The sequence below is a fragment of the Natator depressus genome, chromosome 11 (assembly GCF_965152275.1).
Source record: "Natator depressus isolate rNatDep1 chromosome 11, rNatDep2.hap1, whole genome shotgun sequence".
In the NCBI taxonomy this organism is placed as follows: domain Eukaryota; kingdom Metazoa; phylum Chordata; order Testudines; family Cheloniidae; genus Natator; species Natator depressus.
The window spans coordinates 18,735,757-18,753,991 of NC_134244.1; the positions used below are offsets into that span (position 1 = coordinate 18,735,757).

At 41.3% G+C, this 18,235-nt stretch overlaps 1 protein-coding gene across 9 annotated transcripts in view; it reads left to right on the forward strand.

Annotated features, from left to right (window-relative positions):
• Positions 1 to 18,235, forward strand: part of R3HDM1 (R3H domain containing 1) — a 103,915-nt gene that overhangs the window by 41,799 nt on the left and 43,881 nt on the right. For 3 of the 9 annotated variants that reach the window (XM_074967271.1, XM_074967272.1, XM_074967275.1), the window contains 5 exons: positions 198 to 452; positions 4,275 to 4,414; positions 5,957 to 6,058; positions 15,758 to 16,021; positions 16,602 to 16,725. In XM_074967271.1, coding sequence (XP_074823372.1) covers positions 198 to 452; positions 4,275 to 4,414; positions 5,957 to 6,058; positions 15,758 to 16,021; positions 16,602 to 16,725 — 885 coding nt within the window. The remainder of the gene's footprint in view (positions 1 to 197; positions 453 to 4,274; positions 4,415 to 5,956; positions 6,059 to 15,757; positions 16,022 to 16,601; positions 16,726 to 18,235) is intronic. The other 6 variants (XM_074967277.1, XM_074967276.1, XM_074967278.1 and 3 more) reach the window with 4 other exon arrangements.

The following is an 18,235-nucleotide window of genomic DNA, read 5'->3' on the forward strand; positions in this document are numbered from 1 at the left end:
ATGTAAAATCAGTCCCAGAGTTTACAGAAAGACGCTTGTAATAGATGTGCTCTGTTCAGGCTTTATTGAAAAATCCATAGTCTAATACTGTAGTTACATGCTGTTATTTAAGGGTAAGCTTTTAAAAATTATATATTTAAATGAGCATGATGTTTCTGACTCTAGGTAAAAACAATTTCTCATTACTCCTTTCCTAGGTTCAGAGTCTTCTAGTAGTGTAGGGTCATCCACGGGTTCTCTTTCTCACACCCAGCAGCCTCTTCCAGTCACAGCTCTAAGCCAGCCTTCTCATGGCACACCTGCTGTCTATCCAACTGTCAGCACTAGTAAATCTCTTTCCTTTGATGGTGGCATAAGTGGGCAAGTGACACCTACTAGCACTAGCTTCTTTTTGCTTCCCTTGGAAGCGGCAGGCATACCACCTGGCAGTATTCTGATCAACCCTCAAACAGGTTGGTATCCAGTTGTGGACATTTTTATTATGGTTTAGAACTTTGGAATAACGTGTAAACTGTTTAACTTGTGAGTGTATTGTAGTGTTGTCTTTTCCTTCCCTCCTTCCCCCCCCCCCAACCCCCCAACTTTTTCAGAGTTGTGTGTTTTTAGTGTTTGCTCAGTGCACTTAATATAAATGTTCTGATAGGTAACCATTATGCTTACATCACAATAGTAGGGATGGGAGGAAACCTGCTGTTATCAGACTGGATTAGCCTACAGGTTATAGTAAAGCTAAGTGTATGCTTGAGGAACTACCAAAAAAGTTCAGGAATACTGTATTATACATGTTTAATATATTGTTTGTATCACGTCTTAATATTTGGGGAAGCTTTTTATATAATGGAAGTTAGTATAAACAAAGCGTTCTTTGATCATTTTTTAATTCTAGAAAATGAAATCTTTGGGGATATCTTCCTTATCAAGCTACAGCCTTATTTTATTAATTGTAATACATGGCAAGTTACATTTTTAAAAAATTGTTTTTGTCTCATCAGAGTACTTTTCGTTTCCTTTAGAGTCATATTTTTTTTTGAGGGGGGAGGAAATGGGAGCTAAATTATTTCACTTTTGAAACTGTAGTTTTGTACTTAACTAAATAAATCCATTATCTTTCAGCCCTGACTATATTTGTTTCCTTAAAATAAATCATGTGCTAATATGGTAAGCCATATTAGAGAAAACATTTTACGTTCATGGTTCTGTTAGTACTTGTATCAGTTACTTAAATCTTTCTCCGTATGTGCCTTATGGAAAGAATGGCTAAAGCCAGCCATGTTATAAACTGAGAAACCAGTACCCAGAAATAGCATGCATTTCCCAGCCCCAGGTGCTTATTGTAAACTGAAGATGGTATATTTAGTATCTTAGGGCTGGATGCTGTAGCAGCATCCCTAGTCTAGTCATAAAACAACAGTTGCATAGTTGATAAGTGGATGTCCCATGTTCCTATTGGCCATTTATCTATGTTATGCCACAGTCACTGTCATAGCAAGGTGAAGCACTCGCACCAGAAAATTAAGAACTTTAGGCTCTATCTATACTGGAGTTGAAAGAGTCTTAGCCAGAGCCATAAGTAAACAGACTTCTTGCTAGCAAGGTGATAACGATTTCCCTGCCCAGGTTCTGACTAACAGCTACGCTATAGTTCAAACTAAGGTGTAATAATCCCTTTGTTAGCCTATATTCCTAGTATCTAATGTCTCAAATTTACCAGTCAGCTTAGCTCTCCCGTGTTTACTGGGTTTAATGATTGTAGAAGTTTTCAGAGTCATCACTCAATTGGGCAAACATTGCACATTCAAAGGAACACCATCAACTTGAAAATTATATTTGCATTGTTTTATTGTATTTACTGGTATAAATAATTTTAATTTTAAGAGAAAAATACTTTCTCTTTTTTCAGTTTGTTTACTTAGTGTTTTTGACAGCATTTTGTGTGTGGTCGGTTTCACTTTTTTCTTTTGTATTGTTAGTCAGTTTTCCTATGTTTTGTTTGTGGGTCTTCTACATAGCAACTGGAGACCAAGAAATCTTTTTATTAAAAAATAAATAAAGTGGGGGTGGGGGAAGGATTGTAAAACCCCACTAGTTGGCAGGACGACTTAAGAGCAGGTACCTGAAACTACCTGAACTAAAATTTAATTCATTTTATAAAACTGTCTTGATTTCAAATAGTGTGGCCCATTAATTACATATTTATACTTTTCTCAGACATTAATTTTGCTTTCACTATTGGAGGCCTATGTCATAAGTTTACAGGAAAGGATCCTTCAGTAGGAATGGTTGAATGATATTAATACCCTTCCAGAACAGTATGAATATCAGCAACATTCTGTTCAGATGAGTTCCCAGATGATAACCGATATTCATGGGCAGTTTGGGAAGAAGTGATGGCTCTTCTAGCTCTGCCTTTTCACATGAGAGAGAGTTCAAAGAGCACAGGTTAAGTTCTTACTTTCCCTGACAGTGATTTCTGCAGACTTAGCAGTGTGAGAGAGTCAATGTGCTTTGTCTCTCTCTTCCCAGACAACAAGAGAAGGCTCTTCCCCCATCTCTCCCTCCTAGTCACAGTGGGGAGCAAGAGTGATCTTAGTCAGCCTAGAAAGTGTGGGGGGGAAGGGGAATGAAAAATCTTGGACTCCCTAAGGCTGTGAAGAATATCTCCATGGATCCCCAGTCCCTGAGATTGAAGGAGAAGTGTTAAGCCAAATCAAATACAGTTGGAATATATCAAATGAATGGGCCCAGTCTTAAGCTACATCCACTTGAAGCTGGGATGATGATTCCCAGCTCCAGTAGACATACTCACGCTAGCTTTCATCAAGCTAGCATGCTAAAAATAGTGTGGCAGCAGTAGCACGGGCAGTGGTAGCATGGGGTAGGTGCCCTAAGTACAAACCCACCTGAATCCCGTGGGTTCGTATTTGGGACCGCTAACCGGTGCTGCTGCTCACTGCTGCCTGTGCTACCGCAACTATTTTTAACATGGTAGTTCACTGAGAGCTAGCGTGAGTATGTCTACCCACACTGGGAACCACACCCTCAGCTCCTAGTCTGGACATAGCCTTAGACTGGACATTGGGCCTTTCCCACATCCCTTTGTTATGCAAACCTCTGTAGCCTATTTGAGATGTGGTGTTTGGTTTCCTTAATCTAGCTTCTGTCTTATGCCCCTCACTGAAATATCCTCATGTGGAAACTAAATTTCTATCCTTGGAGAAATGTGACAGTCCGCAGGTAAAACTGAAAAGATTTCATTAGCATATAAACACATGGGTGCCTCGACTATATGGAAATGATGAGAATTTCTTGTTACTACCAAACTAGCTAGGCTCAGGCTGATGTAGGGAAATGAGACAGGAAGTTGGCTCTGTCCCTCATCTTTAAATGGAAATTCTCAGGTTAATTTTTTTTTGTAAACATAATTGTTACTAATAAAACCCTAGATCATGATAAGTTTCAAAATCTAGTTTTATTTTTTCCGCTTTTTGCTGTTCTGTTTCCTTTTTGCGTCTTTGCTAAGCTCAAACATTGAAATCAGTCATTTTCATTATTACTTGTAGTCAGCTTTTAAACATTTTCACTTTTTGGTTCTCTTACATTAGCAGGCTGCCTCAATGTTGGGGATGCAAATATTTCATGGGAATATAGTATTAAATATCAGTTCAGCTGAAAGTTTTGAATAAATTCACTTTAGGGAGATGGCTATTTAAAAGGTTCTTAATGACAAAAATGGCAATGTAATTATAACTACTGTTTTATGGAAAGAGAAATAATTTCTCTTTCTACAATACCATACATCTTGACTGGCATTTTAGCTGATAAGGGAGACACTTTTAAATTGCTTCTTAGGGATATGAGGAGAAGAAAACTGTTTTATGAATTTTCTTCTTCTCCTTATACTTTTTTCAGTCCATATAATTGAAAAAGATCTTTCAAGACTGACACAAATAAATATTGGTCATCCATTTTAGTCCATAAATTTGCCTTTGGTAAATGACTAGCTATTTTCTGGACATGATCACTATTTACCACAGAAATATATGGGCTTTTAATTACAAATAATCTTGCAAATGAGGCCTTTGGTAATTGCCGTTCTAATTCTAATGGCAAGTATTTAGTAATATAACAAAAAATTAGTATAAAATACAGTAGTTCAGACCTCATGTTATATTATCAGACTTTATTTTTGATATCATTGGATTTAAATATATTTATAGCAGTCTGTCAACCTAAATAACGTGTCTTTTATTTTATTTTTTTTCTCTATACTCTAGGTCAGCCATTCATTAACCCAGATGGCACTCCTGTTGTGTATAATCCTCCTATGCTTCAGCAGCCTGTTAGGACCCAAGTGCCTGGACCTCCACAGCAACCACCTCAGCAGCAACCAGCAGCTAATCACATCCTATCACAGGTGCACGTCAAATACACGATGCTCGACTGAGCCTTCTTACCATCCAATAATAAGAAAATAGTAGACTGAATTGTTGTGGAATTTTTTGAAAGAGAAGCATTAACTAGCCACATACATGTAACTGGATATTCTTTTTAATCACCAGACCTACCAGTCTTCCAGATGATGTGACAGAGCAGTCACGTTTTCCTAAAACACATAAAAAACGTAAAGAAGAACTGTCAAGGTTCTGATATCAAGGATGTAGCAAGCATCACCACCTTACTAACACCACTGTTACTGCTTAGCAGGATGAAAGTAACTGAACCAGGGCTCAAATGGTAAACATTTAACAAGGGCCAAACTCTCTATCCTTTCTGCCCTCTCCCTATACTGTATATTAGACTAATTATTTCATTTTAACATGGAGAGCTACATTCCCTTTCTTTTCCAGTCCCTGTCCCAAATCTCTTAATTTAAGTCATGAAATGACCTCATGACACTTTCAAAGGATTAATTAGTACATTTCATAGTGATGTATAATAACACTAAAGAATTGGATCTGTTTTAACCTCCTATTCTTGTGTTAAAGGAAGCTAACAGACCACTTTAAGCCTAACCCAAACACCCATAAAATAGTCCTACTTTTATAGCAGTGATTCCTAGCATCTAAGTACAGGCTCTTGCCTCACCAGCTTTAGGTAGTGATGCACAACCTTGCTCAAACTCGTTTAAAAGTTATTCATGGGCCTTTTACCTTCACTGTCATCTTGGTCTATTTTCCTTGTGTTAAATCTTCTGTTTTGTGTGCTCAAGCTGCATCTACACTAGAGCTTAAGCTCTGCAGCCTACAGAGTTAAGTCGTCTTGAAACTGGTCAGACTCATCTGTACTTCCTATTACTAGTATGGGATGTACAAGAGCAATACAGCATGCATGTATTTTCTTTCCTCTTCCCAAGAGCTGTTGTTGCCTTCTCCATAATTATCCCATCCCCTACAGGCTTGCTGCTGTAACCCAATAATCTTGCATTTATATACCATATTAGTCACATATGGCAAATGTTGTTAGTCGTGGTAAATCTTTGGTATTTTTGGTGCCCCTACTATGCATATAAGATTTTAGGAGTGGTAAATTCAGTTGTATTTCAAAATGCACCTTTTGCTCAATCATAAAATGGCATGTTTTGATTTGTTTTTTATACTTGCTTAGTTCTGGATTTAAAAACTGAAATATGTATTTAAACTGCATATACATACTTTAAAACAAAAATGGTTTACATGTAACTATTGAAAGTAGCAAAATTATCTGTTTAAATTATACTTAGTTTGCTGCTTTGTCATATAGTTTATTACAGTATTTAATAATCAAAATGCCCCTCTTGATAGGACATAGATATATGTAAAAACACATTAGTTCTTACTATATGAAGTTTTTCAAATTTTCTATTAAATTATATTGTCATGCTATTGCAAAATACCTCAGTTTACTCAGGTTTTTTTTTTTTGTCCATTTTTCTTCTTCTCTGGTATTAACTGTTTATATAAAACTGTTACTTCTTCAGCCTATCCGGTTTCTGCAGTCTTCTTCACAGCCTGTTCAATACTCTGCAGTCTCTTATCCACCCCCGCTCCTGCCAGTCTCATCTACCCAGCAATATACTGTGGTACTATATCTTCTATTCACCTCTTCTCAGCATGGGTGAAAAGTGGGTGGGTGTGGGGGTGTGTGTGTGTGTGTGTGTGTGTGTGTGTGTGTGAAAGTAACACACACACAGACTGGTTGCCATGTCAATTGCAGTAAAATAGTACCCAGAGGGGAAACCAGTTCCTGAGATCCTTGCACGCTATGTGACATTTGAGGGCAGTATATACAATGGAGATGTATATATTTTTTCAATACTGTTGCTCCAATAGCCAGTCAATATTTATTTTATTATGCCCCTTGATTTTTCTCTTTTCCTTCCCCTCCTTCTCAGCTGTTGCTTTCTTTGTTTGTTTGCTTTCCCTCCCTTAGCCCCTTTTGTTGTTTTTGTATGGCACCTAGTTTTAGCCTCTTTGCCAGAGCAGTAGGAAGAGCTCCACTATGCCTAATATTTCCCCAACATTCTTGCCCAATGAAAAGGAGAGCTCAAGGTGTACCGTCAGGTGCAGTGGCTAGCTCTCCTTATCAGCACAGCCTCAGATGCCAGTCCTGGGATTGAGGCCTAGAGTGTTAGGTTTCACAGGAGGTGGGTGAGCAGGTATGCTTCTCTTGATGCCAAAGTTAAGGGATGAGGTTGACTGGCAAGCAGGTGAACTGGAGCTGGGGATTCCAGATATTTTGCAGGGAGACTGCTCTGGATACCTTGATGGCTGATGTGGTCTGTTAGTCATAACAAGGGAAAGTCACTAAAATGGCGCCAAATACATTTAGTAACGTATATTCAGTTTAAAAAAAAATCTTGGGGTGTTAATTATATATAGTAGTAATCTAATAAATAGGGTATGTGGTATACAGTGTATGTAAGATTATATTACATACTATTACTTAATAAGCATAGACATATATGCACACTGGTGGGGGAGAGAGTCTCCTATAAATGTACCAGAATGAGACTGAAACAGTGAATGTTCATTCAAGTATGCTAATAAAAGCAAGGTGATGTAAAATACTTTATTTTAAATCTCTAAATATAGTTTCAGATGTAGCGGTTAATATCCTTCACCACCTTAATTTTTCACCTTCCCTTTTAAATAGTAGCTTCTTACTCACTGTTTTTAAAGTCTTTTTCTATTTTTTTCGGGGGGGGGGTACCCCCTTCCTGTTACGTAGCAATATTGGGAGCCCTTTGCTGATATTGGCATTGAAGTTCTTAGGTTTCCATTGTCTTTTTCTTCTCCCCAGTTCCCTGGGTGTACTCCCCACACCACACATTCAAGTTAGGAGACTTTTGATTGTTGTCTTGTAGGTCAGCCTCATCATAATTGGTTTGTTTTGTACAGCACTTTGAAATTGTAAAGCACTGTCTAAATTATTATTATTATTATTATTATTATTTATTATTATTATTATTACCACCTCTAAAGTGAGGGAGAGATTCATCAAAACATTACAAGTGCTTTTTCTGTTGAGGATGAGTGTTTTGATTTCAGCTGCATTTCAGGTACTAAACTCCTCCCTTATTGTACCTGAAAGCTTGTGGGTGGTGGGAGGTGTCCGTAATCAGTCATCATGCACTGACATTGTAAAGAGTATGAATGGGACAAAAACTTTTTCAGCACTGATGCAAAAAGTGCTCTTTAGATTTGGCAGAAGCATATAGTGAATTAAAATAATGTATCCCATCCATATAAGCAGGTAAACTGTTTTCAGCATTGGTTCAGGAGGACCCTTTGCTGACAACCATTGTTAGCAACAGATGTATTTGTGAGCATAGAGCAGGCCTTTGAATTTGCAGTCATGTATATTGCAATGTATGTATTACACTTTTGAAGTGCTTTACCAACATTAAGGGTATGTCTACACTACGATATTAGGTCAAATTTATAGAAGTCAATTTTTTAGCAAGTGATTTTATACACTCGATTGTGTGTGTCCCCACTAAGCACATTAAGTCGGTGGAGTGTGTCCACAGTACCGTGGCTAGCGTAGACTTTTGGAGCGTTGCACTGTGGGTAGCTATCCCACAATTTCCTACTCTCTGCCACCCATTGGAATTCTGGGTTAAGCTCCCAATGCCTGATGGGGCAAAAACATTGTCGCGGGTGGTTTTGGGTACATGTCATCAGTCACCCTTCCCTCCGTGAAAGCAATGGCAGACAATGGTTTCGCGCCTTTTTTCCGTGTGGACGCCATACTGCTTTCAGCAGACAGCGCAGTAGGACTGTTAACCGTCGTCATTGAACCACCGCTTCTGCTGCAACTCTGCTCTCCTGCTCTTGGCTCGATAGCAAATTTCTCCATGTTGGCTGTCATGGGCTTCCGCTTCCGCTGCAACTCTGCTCTCCTGAATCCACCTCACAGGTCGTCAGCCACCGCTTCCGCTGCAACTCTGCTTTCCTGCTCTCCTACAGACGCCGTACTATGGCAAGCATGCAGCCCGCTCAGCTCAGCTGACTGACACCGCCGCTGTTGTGTCCTAGTGCTGCTGGCAGCAGACAGTGCAGTAGGCCTGCTAACCATTGTCATCCACCGCTTTCGCTGCAACTCTGCTCTCTTGCAGACGCCATGCCACGGCAAGCATGGAGACCACTCAGATCACTGCGGCAGTTATGAGCATTGTAAACATCTCATGCATTATCCTGCAGTATGTTCAGAACCAGAACCTGCAAAACCAGGCGAGGAGGCGACAGCAGCGCGGTGATGACATTGATGAGGACATGGACACAGACTTCTCTCAAAATATGGGCCCTGGCAATATGGACATCCTGGTGGTAATAGGGCAGGCTCATGGAGTGGAATGCTGATTCTGGGCCCAGGAAACAAGGACAGACTGGTGGGACTGCATAGTGTTGCAGGTTTGGGATGATTGCCTGGTGCTGCGAAACTTTTGCAGGCGTAAGGGCAATTTCATGGAACTTTGACTTGCTTTCCCCTGCTCTGAAGTGCAAGAATACCAAGATGAGAGAAGCCCTCACAGTTCACAAGCGAGTGGCGATAGCCCTCTGGAAGCTTGCAATGCCAGACAGCTACCGGTCAGTCGGGAATCAATTTGGAGTGGGCAGTTCTACTCTGGGGGTGGCTGTGAACCAAGCAGCCAACGCAATCACTGAGCTGCTGCTATCAAGGGACTCTGGGGAAATGTGCAGGTCATAGTAGATGGCTTTGCTACAATGGGGTTCCCTAACTGTGGTGGGGCGATAGACGGAATGCATGTCCCTATCTTGGGACCGGACCACCTTGGCAGCCAGTACATAAACTGCAAGGGGTACTTTTCAATGGTGCTGCAAGCACTGATGGATCACAAGGGACGTTTCACCAACATCATCGTGGGATGGCCGGGAAAGGTACATGATGCTCACATCTTCAGGAACTCTGGTCTGTTTGAACAGCTGCAGGAAGGGACTTACTTCCCAGACCAGAAAATAACTGTTGAGGATGTTGAAATGCCGATAGTTATCCTTGGGGACCCAGCCTACCCCTTAATTCCCTGGCTCATGAAGCCATAAACAGGCACGCTGGACAGTAGTAAGGAGCTGTTCAACTATAGGCTGAGCAAGTGCAGAATGGTGATAGAATGTGTATTTGGACGTTTAAAGGGTCGCTGGCGCAGTTTACTGACTTCGTTAGACCTCAGAAAAACCAATATTCCCATCATTATTACTGCTTGCTGTGTGCTCCACAATATCTGTGAGAATAAGGGGGAGACGTTTATGGCGGGGTAGGAGGTTGAGGCAAATCGCCTGGCCACTGATTACACACAGCCAGACACCAGGGCAATTAGAAGAGCACAGCAGGGTGCGCTACACATCAGAGAAGCTTTGAAAACCAGTTTCATGACTGGCTAGGCTATGGTGTGACAGTTCTTTTTGTTTCTCCTTGATGAAAACCCGCTCCCTTGGTTCACTCTACTTCCCTGTAAGCCAACCGCCCTCCCCCCTTCGATCACTGCTTGCAGAGGCAATAAAGTCATTGTTGCTTCACATTCATGCATTCTTTATTAATTTGTCACACAAATGGGGGGATAACTGCCAAGGTAGCCCAGGAGGGGTGGGGGAGAAGGGAAGGACAAGGCCACACTGCACTTCAAAACTTATTGAATGCCAGCGTTCTGTTGCTTAGGGTGGAGTGGTTGGGTGCCCCGAGGGGGCCCCCCCACCACGTTCTTGGGCGTCTGGGTGAGGAGGCTATGGAACTTGGGAGGAGGGCGGGCAGTTACACAGCGGCTGCAGCGGCAGTCTGTGCTCATGCTGCCTTTCCTGCAGCTCAGCCATACGCCGGAGCATATCCGTTTGATCGTCCAGTAGCCTCAGCATTGCCTCCTGCCTCCTCTCATCACGCTGCCACCACCTATCATCTTGTTCCCACCACCTCTTCTCGTGTTCATTTTCTGCTTTCCTGGACTCTGCAGTTGTCTGCCTCCATGCATTCTGCTGAGCTCTTTCAGTGCGGGAGGACTGCATGAGCTCAGAGAACATTTCATTGTGAGTGCGGTTTTTTTCGCCTTCTTATCTGCGCTAGCCTCTGGGATGGAGATGATAGGGGGAGCGTTGAAACATTTGCAGCTGTGGGAGGAAAAAAAGACACATTTTAGAGAAAAATGGGTAGACTCTTTCATGGTGAATGGTTTCAAACAGCAGCGCCCTCCTTTCCCATACCAAGCACCCGTTGGGTTGGCCATTTAAAAGGAGGGGCTGCAGTTTTCGGGTTAACGTGCAGCACAAACCCAACTAAACCCCCCACACCCAATTCTCTGGGATGATAGCTTCACCCCTCCTCCCACCACGTGACTAGTATCAGGGAAGATCCCTGCCAGCCAAACACGAACAGCTCAGCGTGAACGCGCTCCCCCCCCCCCCCCCCGCACACACACTGACACCGTATGGCTAAAAGCTGGGATGATTCTTTTCAGCCACAGGCAAACAGCCCAGCAGGATAAGCCACCTTTGAATGTCCCCTTAATAAAATTCCCCTATTTCAACCAGGTGACCATGAATGATATCACTCTCCTGAGGGTAACAGAGAGAAATAAAGAACGGATGTTGCTTGAATGCCAGCAAACACTGGGACCATACGCTGCCATGCTTTGTTGTGCAGTGATTGCAGACTACGGTCTACTGGCCTGGCGTGGTAAAGTGTCCTATCATGGAGGACAGAATAAGGCTGCCCTCCCCAGAAACCTTTTGCAAAGGCTTTGGGAGTACATCCAGGAGAGCTTCAATGAGATGTCCCTGGAGGATTTCCGCTCCATCCCCAGACATGTTAACAGACTTCTCCAGTAGCTGTACTGGCCGCGAATGCATCCCAAGTCTTCAGGGAAAATTAATCATTAAACATGCTTGCTTTTAAACCATGTATTATATTTACAAAGGTACACTCACCAGAGGTGCCTTTCCCGCCTTCAAGGTCCAGGAGCCCGCCTTGGGAGGGTTGAGGGGGTATTGGATCCAGGGTGATAAACAGTTCCAGCCTGTCAGGGAGAACGGTTTCATCCTTCTCATCATCATCTTCCTCGTCCCCAAAATCCTCATCCCTGTTGCATGAGACTCCCCCATTGCAGGAGTCCACGTACAGGGGTGGGGTTGTGGTAGGGGCACCACCTAGAATTGCATGCAGCTCATCATAGAAGAGGCATGTCTGGGGTTCTGACCTGGAGCAGCCGTTTGCCTGTTTGGTTTTTTGGTAGCCTTGCCTGAGCTCCTTAATTTTCACATGGCACTGCTGCGGGTCCCTGTTATAGCCTCTGTCCTTCATGTCCTTGGAGATTTTTTTCAAATATTTTGGCATTTCATTTTTTTGGAACAGAGTTCTGATAGCACGGATTCCTCTCCCCATACAGCGATCAGATCCAGTACCTCCCGTTCGGTCCATGCTGGAGCTCTTTTTCGATTCTGGGACTGCATGGTCACCTCTGCTGATGAGCTCTGCATGGTCACGCCACGCTGGCCAAACAGGAAATGAAACTCAAAAGTTCCCGGTGCTTTTCCTGTGTACCTGGCTAGTGCATCTGAGTTGAAAGCGCTGTCCAGAGCGGTCACAATGGAGCACTCTGGGATAGCTCCCAGAGGCCAGTAGTGTCGAATTGTGTCCACACTACCCCCAAATTTGACCTGACGATGTCGATTTTGGCGCTAATCCCCTTGTTGGGGAGGAGTACAGAAATTGATTTTAAGAGCCCTTTAAGTCGACAAAAATGGCTTTGTCATGTGGACGGGTGCAGGGTTAAATAGACCTAACGCTGCTAAATTCAACCTAAACTCCGTAGTGTAGACCAGGGCTAAGTAATACAATATGCCTATGAGATAAGTATGTATCACTTCACCAGTTTAGCATAGGGAAATCAAAACATGATGGAGATAAGTCACTTGTCCAAGACTGGAATCTGAATCAGAGCCTGGGTTAGAACTGAAGGTCTCCTGGCTCCCATACCTCTGCTTTGTCATTCTAATGCATGTTTCTATTATTCAGTAACTACCTACTTTTAATTTATTTGTAGTTTTATATATAGCTAATGTTTTGATTAATAGTGCCGGAATAGCGCAGATGCCCATTTCTCTAATAAAGAATGTAGATATTCATCTTATTTCATTAAGCTGTGTATAATTAAAATCACTTGAATAATTACTGTTACCTATATTTGGGTGTACAGTTTTGAAGGAAGAAAATAACTGCACTCTGAATTTTTTTTGATTGTTCCATCAGTTATTCAATCCGTTTGTCTGATTTATGTTTAGGCTTTATTAAAGCATAGACTGGTGACACGCAGTGAAGATTAGTAACAGATGCAAAGCAGTTCACCTGTGGATCACTGGTTCAAATGCAGGCTGTTCTGGTAGCATCCTATATTCGGTACTGTCTGATGGCTAGTACTCATTCAGCACCGTGAAATGGGTGATGGTCTCAGTCAAGAATCTAGATTATAGATATCGATAACTCCTAAAAAGACAGTAATGTTTGCCTCTTTATTGGTAGTATCATCAAAAAGACAGCAGGTTAAATGGCCCATGGGGATTCAATTACTATATCATCTCTCTAGGGCAGGGGTCGGCAACCTTTCAGAAGTGGTGTGCTGAGTCTTTATTTATTCACTCTAATTTAAGGTTTCGCGTGCCGGTAATACATTTTAACGATTTTAGACGGTCTCTCTAAGTCTATATTATATAACTAAACTATTGTTGTATGTAAAGTAAACAAGGTTTTTAAAATGTTTAAGAAGCTTCATTTAAAATTAAAGTGCAGATCTTATCAGTGTAGTGCAGTGGTTCTTAACCTGGGGTGCACGCACCCCCTGGAGGTGCAAGATGCCCTTTCTGCGGGTGCAAGACATGCGAGATTTTTTTAGAAGGTAAATTATTGAAAACACAAATTAAGCACAGGCACATAAGTACAACTACTTTGTTTCATCAAACATATGTGTTTATTAACATTATATATTTTTTAATGATTACTGCAATATACAAAGTTTTAAAGTTTAACTTTTCAAGTTTTTAAGCTAATTGTAGTGTAATTTTTGATAAGGACTGCAGAGCGCTGGGCCCAGGCCAGGAGCAGAGCCCTGGGCTGGCTGCCGGTACCCCAAGCCAGCAGGAGGGCTGAGCAGGGCCAGAGGCTCAGACCCTGGCTGGCAGGGGGCAGGGTGGCTGGAACCCCAGACCAGCCGCGAGGTGAGCGGGGCCGCTGGCTGGTATCCCAGGCTGGCAGTAGGCTGAGTGGGGCCGATGGCCGGGACCTGGGCTGGCAAAGGGCCAGCGGTTGAAACCCCAGAGCGTCAGTGGGCTGAGCTGGGTGGTGGACAGAACCCCAGACCGGCAGCGGCTCTGCCGGCTCCTGCCAGCCCAGGTCCTGGCCGCCAGCCCTGCTGAACGGGGTTCCGTTCACTCAGGCCGGCCGCAGGCTGAGCGGTGCCAGCGGCTGAGACCCTGGCTGGCAAAGGGCTGGCGGCTGGAACTCCAGACCATCAGCGGGCTGAGTGGGGCTGGTGGACAGAACCCCAGACTGGCGGCAGGCTGAGTGGCTCAGCCCGCTGCCGGTCTCGGGTTCCGTCCAACAGCTCCTGGCAGCCAGGATCCCAGCCACTGGCCCCGCTCAGCACGCTGCCAACCTGGGGTTCCGTTCACCCAGGCCGGCACTGGGCTGAGCGGGACTGACGGCCGGGACCGCAACTGGCAGCAGCGTGCCAGTAAAAATCAGCTCATCTGCCACCTTTGATGTGCGTGCCGCAGGTTGCCGACCCTGGCTCTAGGGTAAACTCTACAGCTCAGAGTTTAGGTAACTTGCACTGTCTCCGCCTACCCAGTACGAGTTTTTGGTGGATAAGTATAAGAATTCATGTTTCAGTCTCCTTATGAACCAACTTTCCTCTGTTAGTTATTTTTAAAAGCAGACATTGAGATGTTATACCTAAAAACTAAGGGCTAAGCTGGATAGTTGAGTCAGTAAGCCATCTTCAGGACCTAAGTCAATGTACTAAAAGCCCAAATTGGCTTATCGTGGCAAATAAAGAGCTGAAAATTTGCTTGTGAACATATAACAAGTAATTTTCTTAAATGCAATTGAAAACTGCTAATGGTTTCATTAGACATACCCTCAGCATTCAGAAAAAAGTATATCATGAAAAACAGGATGTAGTTCCGCAAAATACAGAATTCAGAAAAAGTAAAGAAAATATTTGTATACAATGCAGATGGTTTTCCAAATACTTTATCTCCTTAGCTCGTGAAGAGTGTACATATCGGCCATATGATCTTCCTCAGGACGAACTGAGGAGGGCCAGGTGGCCATAATATAGCTGTGGCATAGTACTTCTATGTTCTATTGCCTTTTGGAAAGTCCAGATTTAAGGTGTGAATTGAAGCTTACTGATTAGCAAAAGATGTAATATTAGTGATTGCCCATATTCTGTGAAATGATGATCGCCATATCACTGTTGGATGATACACCAAATACAACTGTTAGCAATGAGTACTATTTCCAGACCCCAGTATAAACTGTAGAAAAAGTGCTTGGGATTACAGTAATGAAGGACTCACACTGGCTGTGCCTAGCAAAATGGGCCCCAATCCTTGACTGAGGTTTGTAGATGTTACCATAATACATACAAATAATAAATAAGACTACACCATGGACTCATGCAGAACTGAACATTTGTGCCTATTTTGAGGATTAGCAGTTGATCTTGGTATCATATTAGCAGTATTATATACTCTTAGATTAATGGACAGTCTTTCTTATTCAAGACTAGTAGCATTATTAACTCAATCTCTAGAAAATCAGATTTTTTTCTTAAATACGGCAAAGCTATATGCATCCTGTTTTGATTAAACATTTTCACCCCCCATTTGGAATTAGATCTGAAAAGCTATTGACATAGTTTAAATTGTTTGATTCTAATTCATGGCAATTCTATATTTAACTCTTATGAAAGATAGCGTCCTTTATGACGGAAAATCTGTTTCTAGCATAAGATGTTAAACCTTTTTAGTTTCTCTCTGTTTGTGTATAACTTCTCCACAATTAACCTTGAATAATTACTGCACTGTTCTTAGCACACTGTCTATTTTTGTTCTGAAGCTTGCCTTGTCATTCTTTTTTAGTGTTTTAACATATGGTCATTGCACAGGTGCATGTTTTAATTTTTCACTTACTGAAGAATTTACTGAGCAACTATACTCTTCCCAGTTTGAATGTTTGTGAATGTAATGTTTATTATCCTTTTTTATTATAGCAAGACAACCTTGGATCACAGTTTAGCCATATGAGTCTTGCCCGCCAGTCATCTGCTGATGGTGCTGATCCTCACCCCACCATGTTCCAGTCCACTGTAGTCCTTCAACCCACACAACAGTCTGGCTATATCATAGCAACAGCCCCAACTCTGCCACCTCCACAAGGTCAACCAGTCCCTACTCCCAACTATTCTGCATCCAGCCATCCTGTCAACCAGCAAGTGCTGCAGCAACAGGGATATATGCAGCAACCTCTACCACAGGTACAAAGGCTTTATATTTTCTTTTCAGACAACTATTTAAAAGAATATCCTTGACACCATTGGTGAACATTTTATATTTCAATGGACTTGGTTAGTAAATTTGATTTTCTTAATTCTGTGGTTTCAAGTCAGTGGCTTCCGTTTACTTGGGGAATGAGCAATTGTCCAAGCTTCATGCCTATCCACGGGTAACTCTTAAAGACTTAGAAAATTAGAGTTTAGGAAGTACATAGTATCATTAATAGTGATATTTTTAAATTAAATATAACCAAATTTAACCTAATCAAATATAAATTTTATATATTCTCATACTCTGCACATATTTTATTTTGCTTACTTTTAATGTCTACTTTTAAAATTTTTGCTGTGAAGACTGGCCTAGGAATCCTAACCATGATCTTTTTCTTAAATTCCCCTATGTGGGTGCTGAGAAACTCAAACAAAGCAGCTACTTACTTTGGTATGACCCGAAGAAAACAGAATTGCCTTTATTTTGTAATTCTTTCAGCATTCAGTGTTTTTGCACTCTGCCTTTTATAAATCTAAAAATGTGAATCTCCAAAATGTTGCTCCTTTTTAGATGCCAGCTTGTTATTGTGCTCCAGGCCAATATCCACAGTCCAATCAACAATATCGACCAGTTACTTCTGTCCATTACAACACACAGCAAAACCCACCACTGCCACAGCCAGCTCAGCAGACAGGTTTGCAGAATTTTTTCACTACTTCACGTGCTTATGGGTGTTAAAGGAAACTGCAGGTACTGTCAGATATTGAAGTCTCAGTAAAGCAACATTTGCTAATGGTGAAGAAATATCTTTCAATTTGTACAACTTTGTAGCAGTCCCAATGTGAAGAACTGTGATTGTTCTTTAAATGTGGCATGTGGTCATTAGCTGAAATCATTATACCCTCCTTTGTGTCAGGGATGACTCATGTAAATCACCAAGTGGAAAGCCTTGATTTAAATCATCAACTGTAATCAACTTTTCCATTTGTACTTCAGTGGTTTTCTAAAGAAAGTTGCATTCACCAACTAAATTTGCTACATCTTTTTGATACTTTGGAGGGTACACTATAACTGTATACACTTATTTAAACAATTATATAACTTATTAATTGTACATTTTTGGTGTATTAAAAATGGTGAATGACACACTGTATTTACTACATAATAAACTTTTTGCTCATGATTTCAGTCGAGCTGCATTAGAATTGTAACTGAAATTTAATTAAACACACAGAACAAAATGACCTTGAATGTGTTGGATACATAAACTTCTTATCAAAACATTTTTCACATTTACAACTAAATGATATGTTAACCAGAAGGATTAACTGTAGTCAGTTAATTAACTGAAGTCAGTGAATTAAAATGATTATTTCAGGTCAGGCTGGGAAAATTTTTCAGATATGCCTGTGTGAAAGTGGTTGGAGCTTAAGTTCCTACTTGTCTAAGTCTCTTGAAAATGAGAATCTCTCCTCGGTTACTGTGCTAGTCGCTTGCGTCTGGGAGCACAGCTTCTGGGTCTCCCACAGAATCAAGTCGTTAAAGGTAGATGACCTATTGTGCCATATTTACAAAGCTTGACCTCAGAAATTAGAAGATTTTCCCCGTATCCTTTCTATATATAAAAAGCAGCTTTTAACTCTGAGTTTTAGGTAGACACTAATGAATTCAGCCTATTTGGTTTTTATTGAAATGTTTTAAGAGATTGCACTAAGTTTAGGCCTTAACAGGTTTTGTATTAAATTCCGATTTTAAACAGTTTATTTTTAAAAGAAAAACTTATTACTTGAATCCCAAAATAATAAAAATCCTATTTAAATTTTAAAAAATGGATTTTTATCCACTGTGCCTTGTGTGCATTTACTCTTTTTTTAAAATTATTCTTTCAACTCTACTTCTTTCAAGGTGCAAAGGCCCTAAATGGGGAACATGGTATATAACAAGATCCAAAATGAAAAATGCAACTAAGTTATTCACCATATTCACTTGACCCATTAGTATAAATAACTCATCCTGTAAACCACAGTCTCATTATTCTTTATTTTGTCTTTTTTTTGTTAATTTAACTGATTTGTAACTGTAAGGGGGCACAAACTTGTGTGAGAGTTGATAACTTTGGAACAAAAATGAATGGCATCCCTCAAGTGGAGGGACATTTGAGAAGTAAGTCTGAAAATGTTTAATTTAGAAATTGTGATGTACAA